This window comes from Microcaecilia unicolor, chromosome 4 (genome assembly GCF_901765095.1).
Source record: "Microcaecilia unicolor chromosome 4, aMicUni1.1, whole genome shotgun sequence".
Lineage (NCBI taxonomy): Eukaryota > Metazoa > Chordata > Amphibia > Gymnophiona > Siphonopidae > Microcaecilia > Microcaecilia unicolor.
In genome coordinates, this window is record NC_044034.1 from 102,284,490 (window position 1) to 102,302,508 (window position 18,019).

Consider the following 18,019-nt stretch of genomic DNA (forward strand, 5'->3'; position numbering starts at 1 on the left):
CGGATCCTGAACTTCCACCTCACTGGCTCACTGCTGAATTCAAACCATTGGGCTCCACAGTGTCCTGCATGATCCAAATTCATAGTAACATAGTAAGTGATGGCAGATAAAGAACTAAATGTTCAATCCAGTCTGCCCAAGAGTCACATTCATTAACAATTCAAGATTTAAAACAATGAACGTGATATTATATAATTGATCATGGTCTTTCTTTGGTGTTTCTGGGACATAGACCATAGAAGTCCACCTGACTTTGTCCTTGTGTTCCAACTACTGGAGTTGCCGTCAAAGCCCACTCCAGCCTATCCAAATTCGATTTGTCATTTGCGGGACAAAGTCCGTAAGTGTCTGTCCGGCACTGTTCTCACATTCCAAAACCACTGAAGTTTATCTTAGCGCTCTCTAGCCCATTCTAAACCTGACTGCCATATGCAGCACTCAAGACTGTACAAGCCAGCCCAGCACCGGTCTTAGCTGATGCAGCCAGAGTTGCCATCTAAGTACCATTTGACATGCAAACACATGCAACCCTTTAAGTTTTGTTTTTTATATAATTCATTTTCTAACTAGAGATCCTCTGTGTTCATCACATGCCTTTTTGAATTCCACCAGTTTTTTTTCTACCACCTGCCTTGGAAGGTCATTCCAGGAATCCACCACCCTCTCCATGAAAAAGAAAAGAATTTTCTAACATTAATCCTAAGTGTACCACCCCACAACCTCAATCCATGTCCTCTAGTTTTACCACTTTCCCTTCTCTGGCAAATATCTGTTTCTATATTAATACCTTTCAAGTATTTAAATGGTTGCTATATCTCCCCTGTTCCTCCTCTCCTTTAGGGTACACATATTCAGGTCTTCCAGTCTCTTCTCATATGTCCTTTGGTGGAAGCCCCATATCATTCTTGTCACCTTCCTCTGGACCGCTTCAAGTCTTCTTACAACTTTAGCAAGATACAGCCTCTAAAACTGAACACAATACTCCAGGTGGTGCCTCACCAATGACTTGTACAGAGACATCAACACCTTCTTTCTTCTGCTGGTTACACCTCTCTATACAGCCTAGCATTCTTCTGGCTATGGCTACTGCCTTGTCACACAGTTTCGTTGCCTTCTGATCCTCAGATACTATCATCCCCCCCAAGATCCCTCTCCCTGTCTCTGCATATCAGTCTCTCACTGCCTAGTATATATGTTTCCCTTGGATTTCTACTCCCTAAGTGCATCACTTTGTACTTCCTAGCATTGAATTTTAATTGCCAAAACTTTAGACCATTCTTCTGACTTTTGCAGATCCTTTTTCATGTTTTCCACTCCCTCCGGAGTGTCCACTCTGTTACAAATCTTGGTATCATCTGCTATAAGTAGACCTTACCTTCTAAACCTTTGGCAAGGTCGCAAACACATATATTGAACAGAATCGGCCCCAGCACCGATCCTTGAGGCACTTCACTACTCACCTTTCCTTCCTCTGAGTAAATTCCATTAACCACCTCTGCTGTCAACGAGTTCCAAATCCAGTTCACCATTTGGTGTTGCTCCTAACTTCAGCCTGTCAAATTTATTCAAGAGCCTCCTATGAGAAACCGTATCAAAGTAGATTACATCTAGCGCATGACCTTCATCCAATTCTCTGGTCACTTAGTCAAAGAATTCAATCAGATTCGTTTGGCACAATTTATCTTTGGTAAAACCATGTTGTCTCAGATCCTGTAGTCTATTGGATTCCAGGAAATTCACTATCCTTTCTTTCAGCATCACTTCCATTACTTTTCCAGTAACTGAAGTGAGGATTACCAGACTGTAGTTTCCAGCTTTTTCTCTGTCACCACTTTTGTGAAGAGGAACCACATCCGCTCTTCTCCAATCTCAAGGAACCTCCCCCATCTCCAAGTGTTTATTAAACAAATCTTTAAAAAGAACCCACCAGAACCTCTCTAAGCTCCCTCAATACCCTAGAATAGATCCCATCCTGTCCCATAGCATTGTCCACCTTCAATTTTTCAAGATATTCATAAAAACTTTCTTCCATGAATGGTGCCATACCCACTTCTTTCTCATATGTACCTTTGCCAGTCAATCATGGTCCTTCTCCAGGATTTTCTTCAGTGTACATAGAAGAAAAGTATTTGTTTAGCACGTTTGCTTTTTTGTCATCATTCTCCAAATAGTGATTCACAGCATCTTTCAGTCTCAATTCCATTTTTAGTCTTCCTCTTTTCACTAATATACCTGAAAAAATTCTTGTCAACTCACCTTACATTACTAGCCATTTGTTCTTCCCTTTATGATTTTGCCAGGCATATCTCTCTCTTGGCTTCTTTCAGTTTCATCCGGTATTCCTCTCTGTGTTCCTCTTCTTGAGTTTTTCTGTATTTCATGAATGCCAACTCTTTAGCCTTTATTTTCTCAGCCACTTGCTTGGAGAACCATATTGGTTTCCCTTTACTCTTGTTTTTATTTACTCTCTTTACATAAAGTTTAGTATCCATATTTATAGCTCCTTACAGCCTGGACCACTGCCTTTCCACTTCTCATATGTCCTCCCAGCACATCAGCTCTTTCTTCAGGAATATCCCCTATTTTGCTAAAGTCAGCATGTTTGACATCAGGACTTGAATTTTGAGTGGCTACCCGCCATTTTAGCTGTTATATCAAACCAAACTGTTTGATAATCACTGTTGCCCAAGTGGGCACTCACTCAGACATTACACGTACTTTCCCCATTTGTGAGCACCAGATCCTGCATAGCTCCTTCCCTTGTGGGTTGTCACCATTTGTCCGAGCAGAGCACTTAGTAAGGCATCCATGATCTCTCTACTTCTTTCCGATTCCGCAGATGGAACTTTCCAATCTGCATCCAGAAGGTTGAAATCTCCAAGGAACAGCATCTCTTTCTTTCCCAACTTTTGGATATCTGTAACCAGATCTTTATCTAGATTGTGTTGGAGGTCTATAGGCAACAGCCATGTGGACAGAGGTTCCATCATTTCTTTTCAAAGTGATCCATATCGTTTCGTCCTTTCACCAGGCCCCTGGCATTGCAGTCACTGCGATATCATTTCTCCCATACAGAGCTGCTACTCCATCTTTATGACCATCTCTATCCTTTCTAAATAGACTGTAGCCTGGTATGTTTGCATTCCATTCATGTGAGTCATTGAACCATATCTCCATGATAGCAACAATGTCTAAGTCTGCCTCTAACATCAGGGTTTGCAGATCATGAACTTTGTTGCTTAGACTGCGAGAACTTGTGGTCATCGCTTTCCAGCTGCATTTCAGTGGCAGTCACATCTCCTGTTTAGTTTTGTCTTGTCACTTCCTGCTGTGTTGGTAAGAAGTGATTTGAAAAGATTGCTGTTTTCTTTACTGTCGTCACACCTTGTCTTTAGCTGGGGTTGACCACTGGAAGTGACCTGCCTCCATTTGCCACCCCCACCTTCTAGTTTAAATGCCTATATATTGTCCGATTTTCCTTCCAAGGTGTCACGTTTGTGACTTTTTTCCCTTGGGTTGTGCTCCTCTCGCCCTCTGGTGGCCAGAACCGGTGGCTGCCATAGACTTTCCAGACTCTTTTCATTCCGGTCCAGATATTTTAGCCTTCCAGTCTTGTGTGGAAGTTTGGCAGCTAGCCTCACCCATAGCTGCCTTGTGATTGTTGCAGCTGAGCTCAGCTGTGATGAGCTTATTAGCCACCTGGGAACTTGCTGCCTTGGCCTTTGCAACGTTTTGCTTTAGGTCCAGGTTAGTGTTGGTGCAGTATGCACTTTTGACTTGTGTTTAGCTTCCCTGCTTTTTCCTTGTGGCTCCCCTGCATTCCCTTTTGGTGCTGTTAGAAGCACTTCTGTTTTGCTGTTAGAAGTACTTCTGGTTTTGGTGCTGTTAGAAGCACTTCTGTTAGTGGAGTGCTTAGGAGCACTCCTGATTAGTTTAGTGCTTAGGAGCACTGTTGTTGGTGGAGTGCTTAGGAGCACTCCTGATTAGTTTAGTGCTTAGGAGCACTGTTGTTGGTGGAGTGCTTAGGAGCACCTTTGTTAGTTTAGTGCTGTGGAGCACTGCTGTAGCTTAGTGCTTAGGAGCACCTTTGTTAGTTTAGTGCTGTGGAGCACTGCTGTAGCTTAGTGCTTAGGAGCACCTTTGTTAGTTTAGTGCTGTGGAGCACTGCTGTAGCTTAGTGCTTAGGAGCACCTTTGTTAGTTTAGTGCTGTGGAGCACTGCTGTAGCTTAGTGCTTAGGAGCACCTTTGTTAGTTTAATGCTGTGGAGCACTGCTGTAGCTTAGTGCTTAGGAGCACCTTTGTTAGTTTATGTGTTTAGCTTTCCTACTTTCTCCTTGTGGCTCACCTGCTTCCCCTTTGTTAGTTTAGTGCTGTGAAGCACTGCTGTAGCTTGGTGCTTAGGAGCACCCCTGTTAGTTTAGTGCTTAGGCATTCTTCTGTTCGTATAGTGCTTAGGAGCACTTGTGTGGTTAGGTGCTTAGGAGCACTTCAGTCTGGTTATGCTATAGGAACACTTCTGTATTGCTGGGTTTCCCTGCCTTTCCTTTTGGTGCTTGGGAGCACTTCCGTCTTGTCTTGGCCCTCTGCTCCTGGTTTGTGCAAGCTTGCGTGGTATTCCAGGGTCTGAGGTGGTCCCTCAGTCCTAGTCCCATTTCTGGTTTTGGTACTGTCAAGCTTGTTCTAGTATCCCAGCCCCCGTGGTATCCGGTAAGTCCTGCCGGCTGCTTGAACCCAGGGGCTCAACTCCTGGGGGACAGTGGCTAAGTGCAGGTGAAGCAGTGTGGACCAGTCCGGTGTGTTCCAGTTCAGTGTGTTCCAGTCCAGTGCGGACCAGTCCGGTGTACTCTAGTCCAGTGTGTTCCGGTCCTGTGTGTTCCAGTCCAGGGGGTTCTAGTCTGTGTGTTCCGGCTCGCTGGGCAGTGCCTGCAGTCCCTGCCGGTGTCGGTGTGCTTGCCCAGCGTTGGTTGGTGGGTTTTGCCTGCTGCTGTCGCTCCTCGTCTGCAGCCCAAGGGCTCACGTTTGCTCCAAGAGCCCGTCCCCGCGGGCTCTGAACCTGAGAACCTGACACAAGGATTTTACCTGCCACAGTGAAATATAGTCCATTGTTACAATATAGTCTTTTGTTTTTCCATGTATTGCCCCCATCCTCCTATGTATCTAAAACCTTCTTGATGACACCAGGCTTTGATCAACCTATTGAAATTCTCAGTATTTTGGTAAACTTTTCTCTCCTTTTCCAAAAGTATGTAGTACTTCAGAAAAAACTACCATTTGTACCAAAAGTTGTAAACCCTCCCCCAGCTCCTGAAAAAACTCTCTGCACTGTGGCCAGGTCATTTGTTCCCAGGTGGATATCTACATCAGTGTTACACTCCTTAGTTTCTTCTCTGATTATATTCAGTACCTGTCTGGTTCTCCTAGTAGCCAAGTAGCCTGGAAGGTATTTCACTTTGTTGGACCCCTTGAACTATGTTTCAAAGATAATGCCCAGCAACAACAGTTCTCTGGTATGAGATTCTTTATTAGTGCTTTGAGGTTGTCTTTTCTCTTGGGACACTTTTTGTTCCACCTCAGTTCTGTTTTCTGGATCATCATAGTGCTGTAATGTAGCAAAAGAATTCTGTAGGGGCAACAATTGTGGGGGGGGGGGGGGGTGGTGGATGCTTCTGTGCCACATGTCATAGTCTACCTAAGCCTACTATGATCCATCTATTATTAGGTGGTTTTATTCTCTGGGGCAGTGGTGATAAATTGGTATGATTCTGTGCAGCAATAGAAGCTGCTTTAATTGCATCTAATTCCTACTTTAGTTTGCTGAGCTCCTGTTTTATACTAAAAAACTGAAAACAGATAAGACAAGCTTTAAGCCTCCAGATGGTGTGCCTTGGAACTAAAGCACCACGATTATTACACAGAATAAAAATCATCTTGATTGGTTGGAATGGGTATGAACAGGTGTACTATGATAGGGTTAAGTCAGTATGATTGCCTGTGTATGACTGAGGAGTAACGTTAATGATTTTTGGGTTGTCTATATATGAGTAGAAAACTCTGGGGATGGTGGGGTGTGGGGAGGTTGAGTGGGACTATAAGTCTCAGTGAGCCAGCCAAGTTCTCTATAAAAAAAATTTGCTAAAATAATCAAATTCAGTTTGATACAACAGTCAAATCCAGATAGAAACTAACTTTTCTGCTGTAAATCTAAATAGTCCCAATTATAGCAGTCCCTAAAATGTAAATGCAAATTAAGCCAGTTTTAAGACTAAAGCTGCTTTTTTTTTTTTTTTACCTAGGACTAGCAATAGAAAATAAACCTAGCAGAACTTGGCCACAGTATAGTAGCCAAAGTTAGAATGTTACAGCAAGAGTTAGAAGGTAAAGGACAAGAAACAGTTTGAAAACCCTATGCTACTATCAGAGCTAGGCAGAAAGGAAGAGAATGTTTTTTTGTCTTTTTAGGGTCTGGATTAGAAGACAGAAGTACACCAGGACAAATTAATTAAGCAATAAGTAATGAAGTCCAGAGAATAGATAAACCTGTAGACTGAAAGTTCACAAATTAAGAATAAAAATATCAAAACACTTAGTAGAAGTATTATGGTTCAGGTCCAGAACATGGAATGCTTTAAAGAAGTTTGTGTTTCTCTATACAGAGCCCTTCCCCCTCCAGCAGTGAGAACTAGTGTGGCATGCAGCCTCTCTCCTCCTGTTCCTCTGCTTGTTTTGAGCACCCAGGAGGAAGAAGGCCCAGAAGTGAAGAATAGGACAATCCATGTCGGTATTCTTAGTTTTACTTCCTCCAATCCAACTTTTTAATCTAGCCTTAATCTATTATCTCCCCCCCCCCCCCCCCAGCTATTATTGCTTCCCTTGAAGAGCTGTTGGCCTTTATTTCCGAACGCAGGATTTCCTTTTCTCCTCTCCTACTCAGTAATTTTAATCTCCCTTTACAAGTTCCTCTTCTGATTTTCTCTCATTACTTAACATTGGCTACTCTCTTTATTATTATTTATTTATAAATTTTCAATTAAATACAAAGATACTATAATCTTTGAAACAATACAACAATTTCCAAAAGAAATACATTCTGAGAAAAAACAACTGTAAATTAAATTGGTTATTTAGTCCACAAATAAAAGAGCGATCCATGATTACCGCCAAAGGAAGTTGGATATAGGAAATATTACAAAAAAAGATACAGGTAGTTACCCCTTTAAACTGATCAGCTTAACATTTGGTTCTCCTCCCTACTACCCTGTGAATTAAAAAAAAACCACGCAATTGAAAAGGTTAAAAAAACACATATTTTTTGTCTTATTTACATGTAAATCTCAACATTAGCTACTCTCAACACACATGTTGACTTTCCATGTACTCCCTTGATAATACTCTGGATTTAGTTTTGTCCTTTAATTCCTCTCTTCTCTCCTCCCTTACTTTCACCCATATTTCTGTTCCATAGTTAGACCACGTCTTACTTACATTCCAAGTTATTCTCTCTCTTCCTCCCAATTCCACCAATCTTATTACTACCTACACTAGAACTCTAGGATGAAAAAAAAAACAAAAAAACTAAAATCAATAATGCCAAACAGAATCTTACTCCCTATCCCTTTCTGACCAGGCTGTGGACTTTCAGAATATTTGTTAAAATCCTTAACACCTCAGCTCCTATTAAGAGCAATTTAAGCTGCTCTTCTTGACACTTCACCCTGGCTTACTTAATGGCACAAACAACATTCCATCTCTGCCTACTTTCATTATAAAGCTACATTTAGTGGTACGTATGGTGAGGTGTTATTTATGTTTAATTACTTTATCTAGTCTATAAAACATGCTAACAATTAACTACAAAAATTATTCAGCTTTTAAATAAAACCTCCTGTGTCACATCTTCCCCTTCCAGTAACCTGATTATTTTCCTTCACTAAATACTTTAGCATTAGCAGGGCAGCATAAATTACCAGTCTTAGCTTGAATTTAAGTTCACAGATATCCTTGACTTAAACTGCTCTCTTAACAATCAATGGTATTTCATTTAATATTCCCTCCATGCAAGATCATTTAACCATTTTCCCTAACCTTCATTTAAATTCCCCCCTCCCTGGATCCTTGGCCAACACGTTTAAGCGCTTTCATCTCACTCTGATATCTTTCCTTCTAAGAGACTAGAATCTGGCACTGTTCCAGATACATGGAAATCTGCAACTATAATACCTATTCAGAAGAAACCAAGTTTAGACCCCACTATCTCCATAAACGATCATCCGATTTCTAACTTTCCTTTCTTCTCTAAGCTCTTAGAAAGGGTAGTCCTGGCCTAACTTACTTCTTTCTCTGATAAAAACTTTTGCTCTTCATCTTAGACAAGTTGGCTTTAGAAAAGCCCACAACGTCAAAACTATTCATGGCTTTTCACAATGAACTACCTACCTTTCTTGATCAAAAATCATCTGTGGTTGTGGTTTCTGTAGACCTCACATCAGCTTTTGGCATGATTGATCATGATTTGCTTCTCCATAGCCTCTCATCAATGGGTATTTCGAGTACTGTACTGTCCTGGTTCACTTCCTACTTCTCTGTGTTCTTACCAAATATTTTCTGATAATTTCTCAGCGAAATACTATAATTCTGGAGTTCAAGGATCTATTTTGGCACCTATTCTTTTCAATCTATTTCCCCTCTTATTACCCTGATCCATTCGTACGGCTGCAGTCCATATTGTTATGCAGATGATATACTAAGTCTCTTTACATTTTCATCCAATTCTACTGATACCAAACCTTTAAATTCTTGTCTTGAACACGCTTCTACCTGGCAACAAACTCACAAACTGTCTCTCCATATCTCCAAATCAGAATCAATACATTTCTCCAATCTATTTTATATAGTTCCATCGCACCCTGTTCTCCAGACTCATAAAGATCAGGTTAGATTTCTTGGGGTTCTTTCTGATCATAACTTAACATTTAAATAGCATATTGATAACATCCTCCAAGCTTCCTTTTTTGCACTGCAATGCATCTGGTCATTTATCATGCATCTGATCACTTAATTTTGTCTTTAGTCATTATCCATTAGGACTATTGTAATTCTTTATTCTCTGGTCTCCCTCTCACATCACTTAAATAACGTCAATTAATAAGAGTCCACAACAACAAACTTTTACATAATGCTCACATGTTTGACCATATGGCACCTTTACTTAAAATTCAACATTGGCTATCAGTTTCTGAACATATAAACACTAGTATATGTCGTCTACAGTCTTCTGCTCCTGATTATATTAGCCTAGTGGTTAGTATGGTGGACTGAGAACCTGGGTAGTTGGATTCAATTCCCACTGCAGTCCCTTCCAACTTTGGGCAAGTCACTTAACCCTCCATTGCCTCAGGTTCAAAATAAATACCTGTATATAATGTGTAAACCACTTTGAATGTAAGCCTCATCCCCTTTCCAACTTGTTCCCTGCACCTTCTCAACATGCACTTTTGCAAATTTCTCCCCCTCCCCCCTTCCCTTATACACAAAAATGTCCCTCAAGAAGTCACATTTGGCTATGCAGCTCCCAAACTTTGGAACATGCTACCTCTGGAACTGAAATCAGAACCTTCGTATGGATGTTAAAAAAAAAAATGCAAGCACACAGCTGAAAGAAAGCTACAATACTGTAGCAATCAGGCAGGTTCAGTGGGCCAACTAAACCTATATATACAGTGTATCTCAGGAGTAGACACATGCCTTTCTACGTCAAGGTGGTTTTCACAGGACATTGATCTAGCATGACCCAGCTTGCCACCATATGCTACTCTGGGCACAGACCCTCAGGCTGTGCGCAACACTTCCATCCTGCAATATCCAGGGATGGAAAAAAAAAGACTGCAGGCAAATTTTGGGCATGAAAATATAACCCTGCAACTTATATCAAGCTCTAATGTAGACCCCTCTGTTAGAAAGATTTGTCATACTACCTCTACAGCATTTCAGATAGGCTTAAGTACAAATAGAACACAGACTAAACTCCCATACAGAAGAGAACAGCAGCAAAAGTATACAGTTTACGCATTTAAGCATACCTGGGTGAAGACTAGGGAAGCAGTAGTAGCAGCAGCAGCAAAAGGGATTCTAGAGAGGAGGCAACATAGGAACTCTTCTTTCCCAACTGAAGCTATTCTGCTGAGCTAACAGGTGCCAACATACGGAAAATTTCATATAGTGTATTTATTTCCCAAGACATGAACAAAAATAAATACCAGTATTAGCAAGTTGTTCCTGGGTTCTTGTCCAACAGTCAGCTCACTACTGCTTAAACCCAAGTTGCTGCATATAGTGATGGATTGTAAGCTCTTTGAGCAGGGACTGTCTTTCTTCTATGTTTGTGCAGCGCTGCGTATGCCTTGTAGCGCTATAGAAATGCTAAATAGTAGTAGTAGTAGTAATGGATTTGTCACCACTTAGAGTAAATTACTTACTGGGTTGTAGAGACTGTTCCAAGCCTTCATAGTAACACCAATTTTCTGCATTCCGATCAATCAAGTCCCTGTATACTTTAGCTGCTTCTGAAACTCTTCCTAATCTCAGCAACATTTCTCCTACAAATTCAAAAGAAATCTATGTTCATAGAAGAGCACTGAAAATATAGCAGGAAAACAAACTGTTGCTCACCTTTTAACAGGTGTTTTCCACAGACTGTACTGATCAGGCACAGGAGTGTATGTCGTCAAACAAGAGCACCAAGATGAACAGCTCGCCCAGAGTTCAGAGGTTCTGAGCATGCAAATTCCTTCCTGCACACAGCAGTCTCCTCAGCTACTCAGGGCCCGATGCACAAAAGCAGCAGTAAAATATGGCTCTCTCAGTAAAACTTATTAAGTTGTGCTCTGCAGCTGTGCATTACCCAGAATGCTCATTAGAACACTAATGAGCTCACTAATACATTTGCATGGGGTTCTCGGTGGCTGCTAACAGCACACATTAGAACTACGGAAGGCCCCTTTGTGCATTACTGACTAAATAACGTTTGCTTTAGACTGGCTACAACCAGTCTAAAGAAAATGTTAACAGCACAGTTAGTTTTGTGCATCGGCCTCTCAGTTCCAAAGTTCAAAACATTCAGGAAAGTCTCAGGGAGGCAGGAGGGATTGTGTGCCTCATCAACCCTGATGTTTACAGAAAAGATCTGTTACAGGTGAGCAACAATAGTTTTTCCTTCATCTAGTTGAGCTGAATCAGGAGTACAAGGTTAAGGCTGTTCATTTCTTTCTGCATTGTCCCATACAAGAGTATCCAACAGTAGAAAGGCAAGAGTTACTACTTTATACAAACAGGTTGGCCAGCACAGCTTGACTAAAGGAACTGTCCTTTATTGTGTCTTGGTCTAAGCAGTATTGTGAAGTGAATGAATGAAGGAAGGACCAAGTCACTGCTTTACAGATAGTATTCAAATGAAGCAGACTTTAGGAGAGGTCCTATAGCTATGGTGGCTTTAAGTTGTTGAAGCTATACTTTAGAGCTCACAGGAGTACCCACTTACTCTTAACAGTATTGGATGCAGGATGTCAGCTGATTTGCAGTAGTTCTTTTGACAACTGGTATGTCAATCCTGTTAGGGTCAAAGGAGACAGAGCTGCACACACTTTCTGACTGACTCCATTCTTCTAAGGTAGTATGCAAGGGCCTGTCCACAGTGTGAAGGCATTTCTCAGAAGAATTTTTATGAGGCTTTAAACAGGAAGTGGGAAGCACCATTCATTGATGTGCAAAGAAGTAGTACCATAAGCACAAACTTAATTTGTAGAACTTCCTTAAGTTCTTGGAGTTTACTTATTCTTCTAGCACAGCTAACAGCCACTAAGAGCACTTTCCACTTAAGATACTTATGAGAAACAGACTCCAGTGGTTAATATGAAGACTTCATTAGGGAAGTTAAGACAATATTAAGATTCCAGGGAACAGTAGGATTCTATAGTGGTGGTTTAATACAAATGTTCTTTCATGAAAACAATAGGACACTAGTAAGCAGAAGCATATCAACTGGAGCATGATAGGCCAAGAGGGTACTAAGATGCACTCTGATGAAAAATGTCTGGAAACCAAGAGAATATAAATGAAACAAATAGTGAAGTATGGTGGGTCAGGGACACATAGCAGGCTTGTAACCATTTGTAAAGCACCAGACAGAAAACCTCATCCATCTGAAAAGGTATGCAAATTTTCTTGTATCTATCAGGATGGTGTTGGTAAACAGAGAGTACAGACTAAACACTGCTCAATTTCCATGCTGTGAGGGCTACAGATTTTCAGTATTTATGCTAGCAGCCAGGATGAAACCAGGCTGCTGGAATCAACATTTAAAAATGGCAGAGATGGAAGGTATAGGGATTTAGTTTATGGGAAAACCAAGGGCATTACTAGAGTACAGTTTTTGAAGGAGAATGATAAATTCCAAAGTCAGTCTTGATTTCCTGGGGGCTACTTACAGGTTGGCTGAGAGAGCGTGAGATCATCTTCAGGTGCACAAATACTTATGAAGCAATATTCAGTGGTGTGGAATGATGAAGGCTTGATACATGTTGGTCACAAGAAAGAGAAACTTATGAGGGCTCACAGGTACCGTATTTTTCGGACTATAAGACGCACTTTTTTCCCCCCAAATTTGGGAGGAAAATGGGGGGTGCGTCATAGTCGGAACGTAGAGAAATTCGACTTCCGAGATCCCCAGCCTGCCCTCCCTCCGAGATCCCCTTCCCTCCCGCCCTCTCTCCGAGATCCCCTTCCCTCTGAGTTCTAAGTAATTTTACCTAGTCGGGGCAGCAGCAGAAGCAAAAACCATGCAGCCTCGGCACATTACTCTTCCCTGTTCTGTTTTTCTCAGCTCTGGTCCCGCCCTCAGTGGGCGGGACCAGAGCTGAGAAAAGCAGAACAGGGAAGAGTGACGTGCCGAGGTTGCATGGTTTTCGCTTCTGCTGCTGCCCCGACTAGGTAAAATTACTTAGAACTCAGAGGAAGAAAAGGGGATCTCAGAAAGAGGGCGGGCGATCTCAGAGGGAGGGCGGGCTGGTCATCCCAGAACTCGGGAGGGAGACATTGGAAACGGGGGACCCTGGAAACGGGAGATATTCGGACAAGACGCACCGGAGCACCTAGGTTGTAGAGGAGGAAAAAGGTGCGTCTTATAGTCCAAAATTTTTTTTTCCTATTTCCCTCCTCTAAAACCTAGGTGCGTCCTATAGTCCGAAAAATACGGTAAATATTATAAGGGGTATAAATATAAGTCAATCCTTTCCCCATGGCTCACAAAGTCTGGAAAAATGTGCTGCCTTCCTGTCCTAAGTGCTCCACTGCAGAGGGCACATACATTTATTACTTTTAGCAGTATGATTATATTGACACCTTTTGGGACACCCTGTGGACTTACCATGTTTAATGGATCAAGAATTTCCTAAATCTATTGAATTCTGTATTTTAGATATTGATGATGAGCTGGAGTTAAGAAATGAGCAGGTATTATTTGTGCAAAAAATCATGTTTGATGGCTAAGAAATGTGCTCAATGGATTTACCTGGAGCCTCCTACTATTACATGACAGAATATAAATACACACTTTGTTACTGATGGAACGTTTATAAGTGCTTTGAGTGGGGTGGAAAAAGATAACGATTTTTAAAAATTTAGAGCGCTTTTCTGAACTCTCTAACCTCCAGATTGTGTAGCTGACTCTTGAACAGTTCCATAAAGCTTTCTCAACTCCCCCCCCCCCCCCCCCCACCACCACCACACCTGAGTGGAGGAGTGGCCTAGTGGTTAGAGTGGTGAACTTTGATCCTGGGGAACTGAGTTCGATTCCCACTTCAGGCACAGGCAGCTCCTTGTGATTCTGGGCAAGTCACTTAACCCTCCATTGCCCAATGTAAGCCGCATTGAGCCTGCCATGAGTGGGAAAGCGCGGGGTACAAATGTAACAAAAAAAAAAACGCACAAAGTTTAACTAGTCCAGGGCCAGCAGTTAAGACTGCCTTTTCTAAGAACAGTTCTTATATAAAAGTTTATTTCTTGGCTTTATCATGTTGGGATTAGCCTTGTTTCCTTCTCATACAATGTTATATTTGCTTTAAATTGAAGGGGGAGTGGTGGTAGGGTTTAGTTTATTTAGAAGGTAAGGAAAGCAGGGAGGGAGTTAAAATCATTTCTTAGTTAAAACTCATTCTTAAAATTTTCTATTTTGCAGTGAATGTTTAACTTCATGAGCTTTCATAGAGATGACTCAACTAGAAAGGACAATACTGGCTTTTAAACTGCAACTTGCAGGGAAAGCAGACAGTCGCTCAAGAGCGCATGGTTCAAAATAAGGTATCTTTGAAGAATATCATCAAAACAGGGAAATCCAACAGGTTACAATAAAGGTAGTAGTAGACCAGGTGCCTTTAAATAAAGAGAAGACTTGAAAGACTGTCAACTTCCTCAGCAGTTGATTGTGATAATGTTCAAACACTGTGAAGGTGGTTAGCTTAGCAAAGTTTAAAAAGGGTTTGGATGGTTTCCTAAAGGACAAGTCCATAAACCACTACTAAATGGACTTGGGAAAAATCCACAATTCCAGGAACAACATGTATAGAATGTTTGTACGTTTGGGAAGCTCGCCAGGTGCCCTTGGCCTGGATTGGCTGCTGTCATGGACAGGATGCTGGGCTCGATGGACCTTTGGTCTTTTCCCAGTGTGGCATTACTTATGTACTTATATACAAATGCTAGAAGCCTAAAACATAAAATGGAAGAGTTAGAATATATAGACCTAAATGAAAAGTTAGATATAATAGATCTCTCAGGGACCTGGTGGAAGGAGGATAACCAAAGGGACACTGTCATATCATGGTACAAATTATACTGCAGTGATACAGGATCAAATTGGTGGAGGGGTAGCACTATATGTTAAAGAGGGCCTTGAATCAATGACCAGTAAGTGTTCTGTACAAACAAACATGCCTTGGAATCCTTATGGATAGAAACTCCATGCGTAAAAGGGGAAAGAATAACGAGCAGGGTATACCATCATCCATCTGGCCAGAATGAACAGATGTTGAAGTCTTAGAAGAAATTAAGGAAGCTAACAAATTAGATAACAATAATAGTGGGAGATTTCAATTACCTAAACAAAAAATGGGATAGTAGAGCAGACATCAAACATACAAAAACTATATTTATTTGCAGTATTTGTATCCCCCATTTTCCCACACACTAGCAGGCTCATTGTGGCTTACAAGACACCGTACTGGGTCAATGTTAAACAAATACAATCAGAAACAGGGAAAGGGAAGGTAGAGGTAGATGGGAACAACAAATGACAAAGGAAATAAGAAATAACATTGTCTTTTAAATCAGTGCAGGGTTGAGGCAGCTAGGCAGATTCAGAAGGGTAGGCCTTACAAAACAAATAGGTCTATAAAGTTTGCCGGAATTCTAGATGGTCATGTATCGCTTTCACTCTTTTTGGTAATGAATTCCATATTTGAGTACTTAAGTACGTGAAACTGGACGCGCAGGACGATTTTGCTACAGTTACCTTGAAAGTGAGAGGTTTAATAATTTACTGAACTTCCACAGACAAAACTGGGATGTGGAATCCCTCAGTGTATATAAAACAGTAGGATATAAAGAACTATAATCACTGGATTTACCAGAATTCATTAAAATCTAGCAAAGTAGAGAAAAGGGACATTAAGCAAACAAATAATTTAGTCCCAGTCTAACTTATCTTGCTAGTATCACTGCTACTTTTCTTTCAGATGAATGACAATGTTCATACCGTATTACAATATCTTCTTTGTTTCTTCATATGGAAACTGATATGTACATCTCTGTAAGCTGTTTTCTATGTTCCTTTTATGCTGCTTATGTTGCTAACAAAAATTCTTGGGCAAAAAAAAAAAAAAAGTGCTGGTCAGCTTCAAGTTCAAAAAGAACAAAATAGCTCAAAGTCTCTCCAAATATAATAGCCCCACTTGTCAATACAAATCACAAAGCCAACATTTATCGTTGATGTATCATATCCAATCACAAAGCCAAAATTTATTATTGATGCATCATATCTACATCTCCTGACAAGGGCTCTGTCAGGGAATTTCAACATTAACATACACCTTTTTGGCTTCTTGTGCAAACCAGAAATTATTTTTTTTTGTTTTTTGATTTCCTATAAAACTATTCTTTTTCCTTCTCAGTCCTATGTGGTGTCAGTTTTAATTTTCTTTCCGGAACAAAGCTTATTACATTACTAGTAAATATATACTCCCTCTTGGGCTCCAAATCTGCCTTTGTAAATCTATTTAAACTTGCCCAAAGAGCTGTAAGTTCTAAACCCCTTTTTTTCTCACATTTTTTTTTAATATCCTTATCCAGGCTTCCGAAACTGCCATTTCTTGCTGTAGCTTTTAAAGGTTTTCCCTAACAAGTGCTGTAGTTCACTATCTCAAGGACATGAGAATCTGGGAAGCTTGCCCACTTTAGCTGTCTTATCAGTCCAGCACTGCTTTGGTAGAAGAGGCTCTACAGTTCACTTTTAAAAGCTAAGAAAGTGATTTTTTTTCTTTTCCTCTCCCCCTTTTCCGTTCGTTTTCGTCCCTGTTCTATGCTGAAGTGGTACAAGTTAAACAGTCATTTACACAGGTATTCTTTTTAACCTCTCGCTGTCTATCCTCTGTCAACTGTATTGCTCCTAAATCTATCTACCTAACTCCCTCTCATATCTTTTTCATATCTTTCAACTCCGGTTTCCCCTCAAAATTGGTTCCTTAAGCAGGCACCATAATTGTAAAATGACTTATCTTTTCATGCCCCATGCTGCCAAGTCCGTTGTAAGTGCACTTCTGAGCATATAAGAATGTACGGATGTATTTCTTTGCTTTCACTGTATCTTAGTCTTACTCTGCATTCTCCTTTTATCAGGGCATACTTTTTTCTCCTCTTTTGTGTCATTTTATTAGGACGTTATCTCCCACTCCCCAAAATTCACTGCTCATACTGCTTTGACTTTTGGGCGTTGCTCTCTATTTCATTCCATCTCCCTTAAACAAAGGCTTTCTTATTCTGTCTCTGAGCCATGATTTTAACCCCGAGACAGGTTTTTCTTTTTTTGCGCTGCAATTGACATCTTGATAGACCTTATTATACTACACCATGTGGTTACAAAGTTTTAAAAGGGTATCTTTCCTTCAAACATACATTACTTGATTTTTCCCTTAAAAAAAAAAAAAATAAATAAAAAATAAAAAAAACCGGCTTTCTCCTTCTTTGTCCTAGTGGCCCCCCCATGACCTATACTGTAAATGGTATTACTCACTTCCTAGATATATGTCTTAATAGTCCACTATAATGTATTTCTTGCTAAATGCTTAACCAGCAGTATTTTAGGAAGGCTGTTGCATATTTTGTTTTATTGTTCTATTTAAATGATATCATATTGTGCTTGTGTTCTATGACACAGGGGTATAGCGTGGTTTTCAAGGCATATTGTAAAAATATTTGTGCTCAAATCTTCATACCTTTTACCTTCGTGATGGCTGCGCTGGTCCGCTGCTCATCTATAATCTTTACATGTTTATAACACTAATCTTATCAGCCATACAAGAAAACATTAAGCTACGTATACCAAAACCGTTCCTTCCTGTTCTGCTCTACCACCTTCAAGCTTTCCTTTCATAGTTTGCTATGTGGCAAACTTATTCTATGTTGTCTGATTACTGTGCCTTATCCGAAGGGCTTACATGTTTTTTTCCCCTTTTAAAACAATTTTTTTTGCTTGCTACTTCTGGATTAGATTTCAGAGGTTCTTTCTAGGAACATGCCATATTTATTATTTCCTTTTTTCTTTTTCCCTTTATTTCTTAATTTTTTCTCTACTTTATTGTAGTAGTGTCATGCAATTAACTTTGATACCGATGTCTGGGACTTACATGCATTGAAGGGAATCCTTCAATGGATGACGGTATCTCGATTAGTAGGAGCAGACTTCCATTCCATTTT

General features: G+C 40.6%; 1 protein-coding gene across 2 annotated transcripts in view; it reads right to left on the reverse strand.

Moving 5' to 3' along the window:
- The window catches only part of NAA16 (N(alpha)-acetyltransferase 16, NatA auxiliary subunit), a 444,477-nt gene that overhangs the window by 213,643 nt on the left and 212,815 nt on the right, over positions 1 to 18,019 (reverse strand). For both annotated transcript variants that reach the window (XM_030200546.1, XM_030200547.1), the window contains exon 7: positions 10,474 to 10,593. In XM_030200546.1, coding sequence (XP_030056406.1) covers positions 10,474 to 10,593 — 120 coding nt within the window. The remainder of the gene's footprint in view (positions 1 to 10,473; positions 10,594 to 18,019) is intronic.